General features: G+C 35.7%; 1 protein-coding gene across 1 annotated transcript; it reads left to right on the forward strand.

The window, feature by feature from the left end:
* Window positions 1-90: 90 nt before the first annotated feature.
* On the forward strand, window positions 91-15,488 carry LOC138332323 (exonuclease V-like). Its single transcript, XM_069280375.1, has 5 exons — window positions 91-331; window positions 1,213-1,620; window positions 6,932-7,676; window positions 14,075-14,184; window positions 14,777-15,488. Exons 1-4 carry the CDS (start codon window positions 208-210, stop codon window positions 14,148-14,150), a joined length of 1,353 nt encoding a protein of 450 aa, XP_069136476.1. The 5' UTR covers window positions 91-207; the 3' UTR covers window positions 14,151-14,184; window positions 14,777-15,488.
* The last annotated feature ends 2,631 nt before the right edge of the window (window positions 15,489-18,119 follow it).

An 18,119-nucleotide genomic window follows, 5' to 3' on the forward strand; every position in this document is an offset into this window, starting at 1 on the left:
ATTAAGGTCCAATTCAAAAATGTTTTTGTACCGCAAAATTAACTCGGTATCAATTTTTTTCCTGCAAAATATGTTTTAAATTTCATATAAAACAAAAAATAACCAATCAAACGACCTTATACTATTTTTCAATCAACAATAGATAACCGGAAGTTTTTGCGTAGGAATATAACGTTTCTAAGTGTTGACTGATCAACTTCCGGCGAAATGACTGACAAGGATCCAGAAGCGCCAAAATCAAACATGCAAAACAACGAAACATTCATGACCGAACAAGGTCATCTGATCGATGATAACGATGACGAATTGCTGTCATCATATATTTCAAATTGTAAATATCAACCTTAGAAACATGTCTTGGCATAATCTTTGTACATACAGTGCAAACATTATGAGTCATTGGTCTGATTGGAGTGGGCGTGGCACATGTGATACCTGTACATCCTAATACCCAATGCACATGTGCACTATTATGCAACGTATAGGCCTAGTGAACGTAAAACACACTAGATTAAACATTGTAGTACTAGTGCATGCATTGGAGTACACACATTTGTAACAACCCAAATACTGAATAGGAAAGGAAAATTAAAATTATTATATTTTGAGGATGAACAAAATAAAAATATAAAATTCTAAATACAAATGATAGTCATGCTGTCAGAGATCCTATTACATGTATGTAGGCTTTGATTTCTTCATAAAAATATGTCAGTTCTGCATTGTTATATGGTGCTGTCCTTTAAATACTATACTAGTACAAACTTGCAATGTACTAATGTACTGTACATGTGTTTTTAATTAATTGATACAAGTTCAAAAATCATACAATACATATAAAAATAAGTTAGATTTTCATAGGAACTTTTTTTTCCAGTTATAACTATAATATCATAGAAAAACAATTTCATATAATGTATATAATTGATAATTCATGTATCTTAATTTTTATACTTCCACCGTATACCAGTCCGGTGTATAGTCTAGAGGACTTTACATACATGTATTATAGATACTGTAATCCTGAACCAGAATAAATCTTGAAATGAATTTGAATGAATTAATGCATGTACAATTGTACATGTATATATGCATTAAATAACGTCCAAAGCTACACTTTTAGTATACATGCAGTTACAAACTGTGCATTTAATATCTTTGAATATATTTGTAATTTTCTGACCACATTATTTTTTATGAATATATTTTCAGATGAAGAAAACACATTATTTAAGAGAACTTCAACATCAACAAATATTGGTAAGAGTGATAAGGATGACAGTGAGCATACAGAAAATGTATGTTGTAACTTGGTATCCCCCTCAACAAACTGTGAATCAGGCAACTCGGGATCAGCTACAAAAGTGGACGATTCTGGACAATCAGGTGACACGGCATGTTCTAATGAAACAAATAAATCGGACCAATTGGTCAGAACTGACCCCAAAATTCTACAGACGGCTACCCCACTTGAAATGTTCCGGCCTGGCTACCTCTGGGTGTCTGACCTTACCAAACAACACTGGTGTGAGCAGCAGTTGCTGTACAGCTTCACCGTCCCTGGGATAGTTGTGGAGGACCCAGTCATGACAAAGGGGTCCAATCTTCATCTCCAAAGGGGTATGTATGTACAGAAGCTGTAAATAAAAGTTTTACAAGGTGGATACTGCTGTATATATGTGTCCCTGTCTCCTTGATTCCCTGATGCCTGCCCTCTATTGACCCAAGGATGATCATGTCTCTACAATTTAGGTATAAGAGACCCTGCCATGGTTGTTTGTATATACATGTACATTAACACTTTGTGGTGCTTTATGCATATTACAACTGCCCTGATATACATAGATACATAGATTTATTCTCACAACATACATGTTAACATGTACAGGATTTTTTATAATCTTATAATAGTCAACTCTTAGAAATTTACAGATTTATTTTTTCAGTGTATAAATACTTTTGTGGCTGATTTTTCCAATGTGAATCAAGTTCATATTCAAATTGCTTAACTGTCCTAGACTGAACAACATTTGATAGGAGACTGTTCCAAGTATTCACGACTCTCTGGGTAAACAAGTGTTTTCTCACGCACAGCCTTGAATGTTCTTTGTACACTTTCAAATAATGTCCGCAGGTTCTTGATCCCTGGTTGATTGAAAACAAATCTGCAACTACTTTATCGTATTTTCCAGAAAGTATTTTGTACATTTCAATCATATCCCCACGTGACCGCCTGTATGCTAACGTTGGAAGTTGGAGTTTACGCAAACGTTCTGTATATGGCAAAGTTGAGAGACCTGGCACTTGCTTTGTTGCTCGATGTTGAACGTTTTCTATTGTTGTTACATGCTTTTCCAAATACGGACACCAGGCTTGAACAGCATATTCAATATGAGGCCTAACTAATGCCGTGTATAAAAGTTTAAAACTTTTCTGGTCCATATATTCCATTGTCCTCCACAACACTCCCATGATTGAATTTGCTTTGTTGACCTTTTCACATATGTGTTTGTCAAAGGTAAGTTTATCATCTATGGTGACACCAATATCCTTCTCCGAGTCAACAAATTTTAAAAATTGGGCATTTTCCTTCAGTCTGTATCCATATTTAGTTGTATTTGAATATCCCAATCGCATCATTTTACATTTGTCTGGGTGGAAGCAGAGTTTCCAAATATCTGACCATTGGCTTAATGAATATATATCATGTTGTAATATTTTGCAATCCTCTTCATTTTTAGCTCGCCTATTCGAAGAATAGGGGGAGCTAATGTTGTCACCCCGGCGTCAGCGTCAGCGTTGGCGTCCCATTTCACGTTAAAGTTTTTGAGCAAGTTTCTGTTTCATCAATTGTTTAAGCTTAAGTCATCATAAATGTTTATGATTTTATTTTCCTAATGTGTATGGATGCTGAACGTGATAATACAACCAAATTGGGGCCCTTTAGGTTTTAAAGTTTTTGAGCAAGTTTCTATTTTGTTTATTGTTTAAGCCTATGTGTATGGATGCTGAACGTGATAATACAACCAATTTGGGGTCATTTAGGGGTTTTTTGAGTCTGTTAATTTGTCATATTTCCATGTTAAAGTTTTTGAGCAAGTTTCTATTTTGTCAATTGTTTAAGTATAATTCATCATAAATGTTTATGACTTTATTTTCCTAATGTGTATGGATGCTGAACGTGATAATACAACCAATTTGGGGCCATTTAGGTTTTTTTTGAGTCTGTTAATTTGTCATATTTCCATGTTAAAGTTTTTGAGCAAGTTTCTATTTTGTCAATATGTTTATGTATAATTTCATTCATAAAAATGTTTTGATTTTATTTTCCTAATGTTTATGAGATGCTGAACCGATGAGCTGAATGATAATACAACCAATTTGGGGCCATTTAGGGTTTTTTTTGAGTCTGTTAATTTGTCATATTTCCATGTTAAAGTTTTTGAGCAAGTTTCTATTTTGTCAATTGTTTAAGTATAATTCATCATAAATGTTTATGATTTTATTTTCCTAATGTGTATGGATGCTGAACGTGATAATACAACCAATTTGGGGCCATTTAGGTTTTTTTTGAGTCTGTTAATTTGTCATATTTCCATGTTAAAGTTTTTGAGCAGTTTCTATTTTGTCAATTGTTTAAGTATAATTCATCATAAATGTTTATGATTTTTTTTTTGAGCTGAACGTGATTTCTATTTGGGCCTATTTTTTTTTGAATTTCTATGTTTTAATTGTATGTTCAACTTATGTGTATGGATGCTGAACGTGATAATACAACCAATTTGGGGACATTTAGGGGTTTTTTGAGTCTGTTAATTTGTCATATTTCCATGTTAAAGTTTTTGAGCAAGTTTCTATTTTGTCAATTGTTTAAGTATAATTCATCATAAATGTTTATGATTTTATTTTCCTAATGTGTATGGATGCTGAACGTATTATACAACCAATTGGGGGCCCTTTAGGGAGTTTTTGAGTCTGTTAATTTGTCATATTTCCATGTTTAAATAGTAAATACTTGAACATCAACTTCTTCTGAATAGGCGAGCTTTGCTGTTCTCCAACAGCTCTTGTTTATTGATCTAAAAGCTTTCGTATCATCCGCATACAGATAGGTGTCTGTCCTGGTACTTGTTACATCTGGCATATCATTTATATAGAGAACAAAGAGAAGTGGTCCCAACACAGATCTTTGTGGTATCCCTGCTTAAAACTGGATTCCACTCCGACGTTTTGCCATTCACTACAACTCTTTGTTTTCGTCCAAGCAGAAAGGCTTGGATCCAGGTTGAAAACTGACCACCGATACCATATTTTGCGAGTTTATGTACTAGTCGGCCATGAGGTACTTTGTCGAAAGCCTTCATAAAGTCACAGTATATAAAATCCACGCATGCTCCTTTATCCAAAATATCTGTCCAAATGATTAACATACCATATGTATATCTATTCTTGTGACTCCATGGCCAAATATGATCCATTCCAAGGTTGATTGTGTCATGCCTGCCTTCATATGACCTATAATAATTTTTTCTGCAGTTTCAGCCCTCATGCATATAACCCCAAGCTATACAAGTATATATATGACCCTAGGATATTGGTGGCTATAGTACCTGCCCTCATATGACCCTAGGATATTGGTGTCTATAGTAACTGCCCTCATATGACCCTAGGATGTTGGTGTCTATAGTACCTGCCCTCATATGACCCTAGGATATTGGTGTCTATAGTACCTGCCCTCATATGACCCTAGGATGTTGGTGTCTATAGTACCTGCCCTCATATGACCCTAGGATATTGGTGTCTATAGTACCTGCCCTCATATGGCCCTAGGATGTTGGTGTCTATAGTACCTGCCCTCATATGACCCTAGGATGTTGGTGTCTATAGTACCTGCCCTCATATGACCCTAGGATGTTGGTGTCTATAGTATCTGCCCTCATATGACCCTAGGATATTGGTGTCTATAGTACCTGCCCTCATATGACCCTAGGATATTGGTGTCTATAGTACCTGCCCTCATATGACCCTAGGATATTGGTGTCTATAGTATCTGCCCTCATATGACCCTAGGATATTGGTGTCTATAGTACCTGCCCTCATATGACCCTAGGATATTGGTGTCTATAGTACCTGCCCTCATATACCCATTGACCCTAGGATGTTGGTGTCTATAGTACCTGCCCTCATATGACCCTAGGATGTTGGTGTCTATAGTACCTGCCCTCATATGACCCTAGGATGTTGGTGTCTATAGTACCTGCCCTCATATGACCCTAGGATGTTGGTGTCTATAGTACCTGCCCTCATATGACCCTAGGATGTTGGTGTCTATAGTACCTGCCCTCATATGACCCTAGGATATTGGTGTCTATAGTACCTGCCCTCATATGACCCTAGGATATTGGTGTCTATAGTACCTGCCCTCATATGACCCTAGGATGTTGGTGTCTATAGTACCTGCCCTCATATGACCCTAGGATATTGGTGTCTATAGTACCTGCCCTCATATGACCCTAGGATGTTGGTGTCTATAGTACCTGCCCTCATATGACCCTAGGATGTTGGTGTCTATAGTACCTGCCCTCATATGACCCTAGGATATTGGTGTCTATAGTACCTGCCCTCATATGACCCTAGGATGTTGGTGTCTATAGTACCTGCCCTCATATGACCCTAGGATGTTGGTGTCTATAGTACCTGCCCTCATATGACCCTAGGATGTTGGTGTCTATAGTACCTGCCCTCATATGGCCCTAGGATGTTGGTGTCTATAGTACCTGCCCTCATATGACCCTAGGATATTGGTGTCTATAGGTACCTGCCCTCATATGGCCCTAGGATGTTGGTGTCTATAGTACCTGCCCTCATATGGCCCTAGGATATTGGTGTCTATAGTTACCTGTGTCTATATTACCTGCCCTCATATGGCCCTAGGATGTTGGTGTCTATAGTACCTGCCCTCATATGGCCCTAGGATGTTGGTGTCTATAGTACCTGCCCTCATATGGCCCTAGGATGTTGGTGTCTATAGTACCTGCCCTCATATGGCCCTAGGATATTGGTGTCTATAGTACCTGCCCTCATATGGCCCTAGGATGTTGGTGTCTCAAGTGGTATCAGCCTTCGTATGATTCTTGGGTGTTTCTGGTTGTACATGTATCTAGTGGTAACTGCCTTTATATCAAGTTATATGATCCTAAGATGTTGGTGTCTCAGTAGTACCTGCCTAGTCCGCTAAACCTGTCTATATTATTAGGCTTTTTTTGCCTATTAAGTGATATATATAATAGGCAAATTAAAAAACCCTAATACAATGTAAAAAGGCAGGTTTGGCAGACTAGTACCAGCCCTCATATGATCCTAAGATGTTTATACCTATATATATGACCCTAGGATGTTTGTGTCTTTGCATGTATTACATGTTGTACCTGCTCTCATATGACCCTAGGATTTTGGTGTCTCTCCTAGGGTCATATGACCCTTATGTTAATTGTTTATTTATTAGTTTATATACCATCCCTCTTCATACCCGTATCGCCCTTTACCTCCTTCCCCCCTCCCCATCTGTTTTTTTCTTACCCCCTGCCCCCTTTTCATAAATGATAATAAAAAACAATGTAATTTCTAGTGTATGAGAGGAAAATGCCAGAAAGGAAGGAAATTGGAGTAATATGCATGTATATGTGGCAAATGTAGTCTTTGTTAGAATTTTGTTTCGAAAATAAAAAAAAAATAAAAGATTTTGGTGTCTCTGTATATAATACCTGCCCTTATATGACCCCAAGTTGTAGGTGTCTCCATATAAAAAGTACCTGCACTCATATGACCCTAGGATATAGTGCCTCTTCGTTATCTGCCCTTATGTGACACTAGAATGTTAGTGTCTCATTGGTTCAAACAATTTTCTGAAATAAATTTGCTGTCATTTCAGAACTGGCAGTTCATGATGTAGTCCATGTTGACATTACCTCCAGTGAAGATATCTGGGCTGTAAAGATGTTAAACCTCCTCAACTCAGTCCAGGCTTTCCTCAATGGTTCTCCTCTAGCAAGAGAGGTTCCTATATTTGGAGCTCCATTCCAGGAGGACGTCTTCATCGTAGGACTTATTGACGAGCTACGATTTGATTTAGAAACCTACGCCATCGGTTTGTCTGAACTGAAAACCAGACTTTCCAGGACTAAACCATCCAAATCTCAGGAAAAACAACATCGGCTACAAGTCATGTTATACAAGAAATTATTTGATGACTTAGTGAAAGGAAATGTAACAAAAGATGCCATATCCAGACATCTTCAACTAACATTAACTAAGGAGTTAGGAGAGAGTGTCCAAGAAGAATTGAATAAATCGGGGCTATCGTGTAAAACTCTAGACACTTTAGTTGATATGGTGTTTGGGAGGATGGCAGCGATCACGTGTATTGGTGAAACTAGTGTCGAGTATGTCCACCAGGAATCAGGTCAGTCCTTTTTACATCAAGATGTGGTTTATAATGAGCATGAACTGAGGAACATGTACCGTCACTACCTGGAATTCTGGCGAGGCGAGAGAACTGTTGAGGGAGTTGATATTGAGGAAGCTTGGAAATGTCAGAGATGTGACTATGAGGCAGTTTGCGAATGGAGGCAGAAAAAGGCATCTGAGTGTGCCAAGAACAACAAGCTTGGTAGAAGGTAGCTTATTTTTGAGCAAAATGTTTCATATGTCATTGATAATCATATCAAATTTAATTTTGGTTTCCTCACAATACAGCAACCTGTCTGTATGTTACTAGGGTATTATAGCATGTTTGTTTGTTTGTTTTATGTCCCATTAACTGCCATAGTCATTGAAGGACATGCTAGGTTAATGTGGTGAAGGAATGTGGGAGTACCCAGAGGAAAACCACCGATATATGGTAATAGTACCTGGAAATTGCCCCACAAATATGAAACCCAGAAGTAGTGGGCTAGTGGTTGACTAAAGCTCCATATTGGAATATTGAGCTACCTGTAAAACCAACTTTGTCCATCACATCTTCTCCGTTATATGATGCTTGGTAAATTTTTGAGGTCACAAAACTAAGATACTCAAGACGTATTTGTTTTAACCTACTTTGAAGAATGATGGATCAGATGAGTTCTAATGTGTTATCGAAATTTAACTCTGGTGACTGGTAAGGCCCATCAACATTTATAATAAATAACCAAAATTATTAACGTTTTTAATTACGTTTTAAAAGAGACTACATGTTATATTAAGGGACCTACTACTTTAAACTTATGTTTAAGTAATCTGCTGTTAAACTAGTGTATGAATCATTAACTTTCTCCATTGCTTGATCAAAATGTACTATGCTAAGTCTGAACATACTCTTCCATGAAATAGTAATGATAGTTGATTGTTGTCTTGAGGCTAGACTTGAGTACAAAAACTTAAAAATAATCTCAACACAAGTGTACCCCTATGTTTCTCAGTAAATCTTTGAAGATTTGTTTGAGGTTCTTGAGACAAGTTTATTGAAATTTGTTATTTACATATAGGTTCACCTGTATACACATTTTATGATGTTGCACCCTTTTGGCTGTTAAAGTACTTTAGATTTGATATATACACCAGATTCTATGCATTTTATTTATTGACACATTCAGGTTGGTTTTTTACAGTACAGTATTTACATTAGACTTGGCTAAGCCTACTTTACTCTCGGGTTTACTGTTGTACACTGTACATGCGTATTTGTTTACCGTTTGATATTTCATTTTAACGATATTATAAAACTTTGCTGATTTGTTATATTTCTACATGCTTCTTATTGTGTATTGAAATTTGTTCTATACTTTGTCATTATCAAGTGCACATGTTATTATTCTTGACCATTTTGACTGTTAAACCGGTATTTATGAAAAACGCTTTCAACTTAAATAAGTTATTTGAAAGGTCATTACGAGTGACGTATTTATATTGACATTTTGTGGGAATTCATTTAAGACAAAGAAAAACAAAATCAATCGAAATTCGCAGTAAAAACTGACTGCGGATTATATATTTCACACCACTGATTATTTCGTAGCTGTTACAATGTAGCTGTGTATTAAGTTCAATTCAAAACGTTGGGACACATTTTAAAGCATGAAGTCTCCAAAGTTTGAAAGAGAAAATGTAAAAATAAATTAATATGGATCTCATTATTATGTCGTTAAAATTATATATCTACTCATTTATGCATTTTTACGATTGTAAAAAGCAATAAAAATTCATTGCATTTTTTTCTTTTTAACATTTCTCGTGACATCGCGTCTTTTTGGACTTGATTAAGTTTTCAGTACAATGTGAACCTGCTGACTGTGCTGCTAGCTGTCTTTGGCAGTATGATCTACCTTATATATCTCATTTTCTATCTCCCACTTTACTTCATCCAAGTCTATGACAATATAATCTTCACCTTTATGAAGATGGTTATCATCACATCGATGTAGACTATAAAATGTGAAGGGGAAAAGCAGGGCACTAGTTTACCACAATCACACATCATGAAAAAGTCAAGCAATATCAAATCAAACGAAAATGATGTTATGAATTTGCCAGGTAATGAGAGTTAACAAGTTAAAGTATTTGTATCATACATTTAAAGCGTATATATATGTACTCGTATTCTCCATGACGTAATATAAAGACTGAACTCGACTTGGAAATAATGGTACCATTTTCGGCTAAATATGAAAACTGAATTTGTGTATTTAAGGATTAATTTGAATAGATTTTTTATGTTATGGAGATATAACAGAAAAATGTGAGTGTACTCTAAATAAACCGGTTTATTATGAGAGTACACTCAGAGTTTTGTGTTATATCTCCATAACATAATACATTTATTCATATCAATCTTTATAATTCAATTTACTAAAGATAATCTCTTCAATACTCAAAATTCATTTTTGGACTCTTTTGTTTATGAAATTATTACGCCGTCATCTCAGCCAATCAGAAGCAACGTCACAAACGGCGACGTCATTTTTTTCCTTTATGGGCTGATAAAGTCAATTTTTAAGCTAATGAAAATGCTCCTAACAAGCAAAATTGAATTATTGCTGGATAAAGAAAACAATTTGCAGGGATACACTCTAAATGATTTCCTATCTTGTTTCTACATTTTGCAAAAATATTACAAACGTCATATTCCATTATCCATACTCAATTAATTAAGTTACTTTTTGGCAAATCAATGGAAATAAAGATAATAAACAAGACTTAATTAAATTCAATGACCTTGATTTTAGCCAAACTAATGGTGTAAATATTAGAACCGTACCCAAGTTTCATTTCACAATGACAACTTCAAACAAAGCGAGCGAATTTGATATAAACTGAGACGCCAATTAATAGAAACAAACAACGTTATGTGAAAATCAATTTGTGATTGATTTCATACGCTATGTAAGAGATTGATTTCTTTCATACCTACGGGTGTAATACTGGCTGATCAAGGGCAATACACTCATGTCGCCTGAGGGTGCATTGCATGGCTACCCATGCAATAAAGCTTTGTGACGTCACGGCGTCAACAAATTTCTATTTCATCGATAAAATTTTAACATTTTTTTTCACAAAGTTGACTGGTTTCACTATAAAAGATGCAAACAACGGAATTTGTGTTGAAAATATCAAGTAATAAATTTTTCATGTATGGAAAATTGACTTTCAGTCGTGAATTTCTTCGAATGTATTTCAAATCCGGGCTGGGTATTATAGTTGTAAAATTGCAATAAAACGTCGAGGTATGAAAGAAAAATACTCTTTCATAAGTGGATATGAAGGATAGGGATATTCTACCATCGGGATCACAAAATGTCGCAAAACCATCGGCAAGCCTCGGGTTTGGCTACATTTTGTGACCCACGGGTAGAATATCCCTATCCTTCATATCCACATATGAAAGAGTTTTATAATATACTTCATCAAAATATAATTAACAAAATAAACTTTCACTGACATACCAGCTTTAGGAGGCGGAGAAAAGAAAATTAAAAAAAAATCCATCCTAAGTACATGTCAACTGCCTCGCACAGGATTTGAAACCTAGAGGTGGAAGGTTAGCTGTAATGTGCCAGATCACCTTAACCACTCAGCTAACACATACAGCATCTCACAATAGCATACTATTAACATGGATGTAATATGTTGTGGAAAGTACATGTATTGTATCAACACTTTCCATAAAAGTGAATTATACTATGCTAAGGTTGTACTCATTATTAAATATAAGTATATCTGAACATAACATACTCTACCATGAAATGGTAATGATAGTTGTTGTCTTGAGGCTGGTCTTGAGCACAAGAACTTATAAATAATCTCAAACAAGTGCACCTCTATGTTTCTCAGTAAATCTTTGAAGATTTGTTTGAGGTACTGGAGACAAGTTTTATTGATATTTGTTATTTACACATGGATACGCCTGTATACATATTTTATGATGTTGCACCCTTTTGGCTGTAAACGGTCTTCAGATTTGATTTATACACCTGATACGATGCACTTTATTTATTGACACATACATGTTTCGATCTTACTGTATTTACATTAGACATGGCAAGGCCTACTTTTGTTCACCGTTATATACGAGTCCATTTTTTCACTGATACCGTACATTTGATTTGTTTTCTGTTTGACGCTATATAACTTCGCTGATTTGTTACATAGATGTATCTATATTGAACAGCTACCAATTTTAGATCATGTTTCTTTATTGTGTATTGCCATTTTTAAGTGCATATTTATTCCTGAACGTTCTGGCTGCAAAACTGGTATTTATAGAAAACGCTTTCAGTGTGAATAGGTTATTTCATATTTGAAATGTCTAATGTTCAGAAAGGAAAACAAAATTCAAAAATGGACTGAATAAAAAATCATGGCAAAAAGCTGATAGCCGATTTTACACCACTAATTTTGCCATACGGACGGGAAATAACACACGAAAAAGTAGTTGTATCATGCTTTTAAAATTAAACATATACTACATCTGTAATTTTGATGGCTGAAATCGACTTGGAAATAATCAAGTAATTTCTTACTCAATAATTTCAGAAGCTTGTACCCTTTGAATTGGGAAACCATTACAATTCATCTTTCTTAAAACATGCATATTTCAGAGAGTATCATTTTTATTTGGGAAAATATTTACATAATATTGGAAAAATACAGCATTGTTTCTCAAAGGGAAGGGACCAATTCGGTCCCAAATATAGCTATAAAATCACTGAAAAAACCGGTACCATTTTCAGCTAAATATGAAAACTGAATTGGTGCATTGCTGGATATTAAGAATTAATATTGCTGGATATTAAAGATGCTCCACCGCTGACAAATGGTATTTTTTCACTATCAAAAACAGAAGCAGATGATTTAGTATTTTTCTTCAGTTACAAAAGTTACTTACTTTACACTATTACCACCATTGAAAAGTTTGAGCTTCTAATTTTACTTTAAGTTTAAAATATGAAAAATAATTAATTGCATCCCGAAAAAATTCCGTGCCACTATATCATATATGGAATGAAGTACTGATTACGCATGCACCAAATGCAAAACAAATTATTTTATATTATTTTTTGTGTTAACTTGACATATATATACACGATTAAACACCAATTACTGTTCAAATGATGAATACCATTTATACTCTGTCGGCGGTGGAGTACCTTTAAGAATTAATATCCAGCTCTATAGATGCTTTCCTATCGTTCATAAATCTTGCATTAAATTCACAAACGTCATATTCCATTGTCCATACTCAAATCATGGAAAATTCTATTAAAACTGCACTTGAATTCTGTGACCTTGATTTACACAAAGTAACAGTTTAAATATTAGACATCGGTTACATTTCATAAGGGTTTTTTTTTCACAAGGACAACTTCAAACGAAGCGATCGCATTTGATATAGAGACCTTAATTTATGGGAACTGACAATGTAATTTGAAAATCACTTAGTTATCAAACGCTATCTTAAGAGACTGAAGACAACTTTTCATTGACAAAAACCCCTTTTACCGAGCCTTAGTTCTTTGATCTGCATCAAGGTCAATAGTTCAAAAAATCATACCACTTATCATTATAATAATCATTTTTGGATTAATCAGATGTCTGCTTGAAAATTAGAGCTATTCTTTCTCTAATGTATCCAATTTTACATAGTAATATGACCTATCAACGTAAGTTTCTCCACATATCATGACGCTATCAGAGATTTCCCGCCAATGTTATGTCGGTGTCTGTCAATAGGTGGCATCACTATATATATAGCTATCTGTCGACAAGGTGGCCTTCAATCAATGTGTGTTAAGGGTTATATCCTAGATAAGTCTACTGATAGTTTGCTATATATCATTTGGTGCAATTGAACATAAAAGATAAAACAAGATTCAGTGATGTGCATAGCGGTTGAAGAATCTGGGCCCAGTTTCATGAACATTCCTTAACTCTAAGGAATTTCTTAACTTAAAATTCTCCATATGGAAGCGTTACAGGTTTTAAGGAAGGCTCCTTAACTTAAGATTGTTCCCTAGCTTCTGTAACGCATTCCTATGGATACTTTTAAGTAAGGAAATCCTTGAAGGAATATTTATGAAACTGGGCCCTGTAAGGCAAATGTGACGTTTCAATTAATACCAATGCTTCTATTAAATGTTTTCGTGACATCTGAACATAAGTAATATCATTTGTTCGGGATAAATGGTTAATATTACGATTTCGAGTCTTTTCCCCGCAATTCCACAATGCTCCGAGCTTACATTTTTTCAGTCTTGTATTTTATATGAACTTCATACTATTTCACCAAAACATTGGTACATCAAGAAATCAGAAAAAAAGTGTAAAGCTAATGTAAATCTGTCTCACTTGATAATATTCAGGCTCAACAGGCACCATACTGACAAAATGTGGAGAAAACATAATAGTCTTCTTTTTCTGCTCAGAATAGGAGTAGTTTTGATTATTGAAATGTCTTCGTAAATACCATATTGGCCTGATATCATTTACAATATTTACTACTACCGTTTGCATACCGAGGTCAAATTGTATTTTTTTCCAGAGTTGAATCCGATCATAAACATAATGACATGAAGTTGGTGAAAGGAATACCAAAACCAGGTGACCTATTTTCTTGAAAAACGAATCAGCGAATCAGCTATATGGCATATGGTAAGCTATGATGGATACAAACGCCTTTTTTTTAAATTATCACCTGACTTAACTTTCTCATTATTATGACGGAATTCTTGATCATTTTCTAATAATTAATTTTTATTTGTTTTCATACTAAATCCAACTCTCTGATTCAATCTCTTCCAAAGTTCATTGCGGTCCCCACATTGAAATTGTGGGGACCACAAGGCACCATGGGAGAAATTGTCTCTGATTGGCAGATTGGCAGAAATTTTGTTTGCCAACTTTTGTGAGAATCCGCTATTCACACAGTTTGCAAACAAATTTTCTTTCATACCTCTAAGAAGTTAAAAAATAGTAACATAAATGCTTAAGTGTTTTCTCAATGAAGTGTACTACCCGAGACATTCATACTGGCCACAACCAGAATATATGGATACTAAGGTGAGTAATCTGAATTGTCGAATGTCCTAGAATAGAGGCTGATTACAGATGGCCAAGGAGGTTATGTATAAGGCGAGCCAAATATAAAATTCTTTACAGTTTTTTTCTTTATTCTCTTTTATGAACTTGATGTTCGGTGATAAGTTATCAAATAAATTTTCGACTTTTTTATCCTAAATTTCAGTGAGTGTGTTTCACCAGGATAGATCACAGGACGTCTGGACCTTTTGTTGCTGTCTTTATTTATGGTATTTAATCCAAGCCGATAGAGTAAACGAAGATTGACGCAGTTATTTCCCTTTTATTCGTGGTAGGCAGCATACTGGTTTTAACCAAGATTTCACTTTAGTTCTATACAAACGTACGTTTTACCTCCCCTGAACCAATCGATTTTTTAGCATCTCATGTGATGCTAAAATTATAGAGTGGCAATTCCCTTTTTCCCCAATCTTATAATTCACATCTCCGAATTTTCGGGACCACATTTTCTATCTTTTCCTTGGCTAACTGGATATTTAAATATCAATTGTGACTTTGATAATGTATATAACGTGATACATACACAAAGCGTTTTAAATGTTAATTGCTATACCACAAAAGTAAAAGTCATCGATCAGATTCGTTATCCTAGCATTCAAACCTTGAACCGTTTGTTAGGTATTGACTTTGGATAGGTATCAGGAATGAATCTACATACTTATATTTTTGTAACTTGTTTAGTGTGTCATGTAGACGCGACAAGGTGTGTATTCACTCAACCGTGCAATTTAATGGTTGAGGAACATCAGGGCATCAGGTACACTGTTGCTAATTTATTATTTATAGACGGATTTCAATTCTCTTTACTGGAAATTATGTTAACTCATATCGTAAAGTAGAACATTGAATCATCTTTATTGCACCGACATGTAATGTACTAGCAGTCTTGCCGCTCCACCACTGACGAAAGGTTTTTTTTTCTTCTCAATTAAAACAGGAGCAGACAAAGTGGTATTTCGTTTCAATAACAAAGGCTGGCATTGAAAAAATTTCAGCTTACATTACTTTAATATAAAGTGTTTCGCTTACATTACTTTAATATAAAGCAGTGGCGTAGGAAGATGAAACGTAATGGGGGGGGGGGGGGGGGGGCAAAGGTCCTCAATATTTTGTAACACCCCCCCCCCCCCCCCCCCCCGCCGCACCTACAGGAGGAGATTAATTCAACTCCCAACCATATATGTTTTATGTACATTTTTCATATATCAGTAAATTTAATCCTTGTACACATTTATAGACAGTGGGGTCGCTATAAAAGGATATTAACGAATACGCAAATTGGCCAGATTAGCGTGTGAGCGCCGAAGGCGCGAGATTTTAATGTTTTAGGTGTCTGAGGGTGACCCCCGGAAAAAAATATAGTAATTTAGAATGGCTGAGATGAGTTTTACAATGTATTTTGATGATTTTGCGAGCGCCCGAAAAGCGCGGGATTTTGGTGTTTTGGGGGTCCGGGGCCTCCTCTAGGAAAAATATTACGATTTAGAATAGCTTAAATGAGTTTTGATGAATTTGCGAGCGCCCGAAAGCGCGAGATTTTGGTGTTTGGGGGGTCCGGGTGTCTACCCCGGAAAAAAATTACGGTTTAGAATGGCTGAGATGAGTTTTACGATGTATTTTAATGATTATAAAGCGTTCTTAACATGGTAATTTTTCTATTTAAAGCTGCTTGCATTTAGAAATGATAATTGTGTCGTCAAAACATTATGCAACCCTACTCGATCTGAATACACCGGCTTCACACCATCGGCACATGGTTGTGTAACATAAAAAATGAATTAATATTGTCTCGCTAAGACATAAACAAATTGATCTTTTAAGAGAATTTTTTTTAGGTAGTACATAAAATCCTGTGTATTGAATTTTGACTAGGCCTATTTAAGGTTTGACATTATGTGCTTGAAGTTTTAGGAAATACGCCGCGCAGCGGAAAATTTTCTAGAATGAAGTACGAAAAATGTGCAGGAGGACCCTTTTTTCTTTCAAATAAACATTTTTAGAAAATTTCAGTCGGCGAAAATGGGGGGGCAAAAAGACATGTTTGCCCCCCCCCCGTTCCCCAGGAGTGGCGCCCCCCCCCCCCCCCCCCCCCCCCCCCCCCCCCCCCCCCCCCGCTCTCCTACGCTCCTGTAAAGTGTTTAAAATAATAAATTGCATCCCGAATAAAAATATGACATTATGCCTTTTATGAATGAAAGAATGTTCTTTTCTCCACCTTTCCTTAAACTTCTTTCAAAACCTTTAACTACAGTAAACGTCTGTATACCTGTATACAGCAATTAGGAGCAATCGCCAAAATGCTAACGTAGTACTTTCATTTTCCAATTTGGTCTTAAATGGAAAAATCACACAACTAGATACTATAGGCACCCCTGCAAATCTCAATCAATATAGAATTTTTGAAAATATCGTTGGTATGTCATGATAACCATTAACATTGATGAAATCGTCGATGTTGCTTTGTGATGGGTCACAATATGCACATTATTGACCATATGACCTCAAAAAGGTCTATAAAGCAGTGGGAACGGAATATCTATAAAGAATAGTAGTAATGGCAGGAATGATTATGACACCAACCGCGGACGACAGACGATTTGATTATGCTATGGAATGCTTCAGTTTCCATCGTTACCGAGGGGGAGTTTAATCATGTAGACATCCCATTGTTTTCCTGGAGATGACTAATATTGATATCAAGCGCTTATTTGATTTTGTGGATGATATTGGTTTCATTCGACACTCGCTTCATTATTATTGCAAGAGCTCTTTTGACCTTGACTCATAGCTTGCAATGTTAGTTATTCAGTATCAGGTTCCCAATGATTTATGCTGACGGACCGGATATATTCCTTCACAGAACCAACGCGATATTGATATGTATTGGGAAAATATACATTGTCATATACATGTATGTTCGTATTATATTTGACCTTGAGGTTGTTCCTACGCTGTCATTTCCTTTGTCTATAACATGTCAATTAGACACTTTACAGTTTCTTTGATCATTTTCGGTTAATGTTTTTTTTTTTCCATTCGGATCAGGAGTAAATGAGTAGCTTTGAAGCGGTTTCACTTGTTTCTTAATTTGTTTCTGACGGGATAGATTTGTTTGCAATAACAAACAAGGTACTTGGAACTCTGTTTAAGGAACGACAACACTCTGAGTGGATTGCATCCCGTCAGTTGATATGCTATACAAAATGTAAACACATTCAGTGAGATCATGGTTATGGATAATCACATTACTTTTCTTTCAAAGCAACTAGTCACTGTGTGGAGCATCCTCGGTATTAAATGGGTTACTCTCACTATCGTTGTTGATATAACGACAGTGATAGTAACCCCTGGAGTATCGAGGATGTGTGTGTAACGACATCAATAATTTACGTTACATGGAAGTTAAGTGCAGTTAAGTCGAAAGTTTTATACTGTACTCGTTAACACTGGCGACATCCACCACTGTCGCTTGATGAACATGTCCTCCA

The sequence above is a fragment of the Argopecten irradians genome, chromosome 9 (genome assembly GCF_041381155.1).
Source record: "Argopecten irradians isolate NY chromosome 9, Ai_NY, whole genome shotgun sequence".
NCBI classification, from domain to species: Eukaryota; Metazoa; Mollusca; class Bivalvia; order Pectinida; family Pectinidae; genus Argopecten; species Argopecten irradians.

Excerpts from the sequence above, each read along its gene's own strand:
- LOC138332323 (XM_069280375.1), top strand. The coding sequence starts at position 208 with ATGACTGACAAGGATCCAGAAGCGCCAAAATCAAACATGCAAAACAAC. Across the intron at positions 332-1,212 it reads GTCATCATATATTTCAAATT|ATGAAGAAAACACATTATTT; the intron begins GTAAATATCAAC and ends ATATATTTTCAG. Across the intron at positions 7,677-14,074 it reads AACAACAAGCTTGGTAGAAG|AGTTGAATCCGATCATAAAC; the intron begins GTAGCTTATTTT and ends ATTTTTTTCCAG.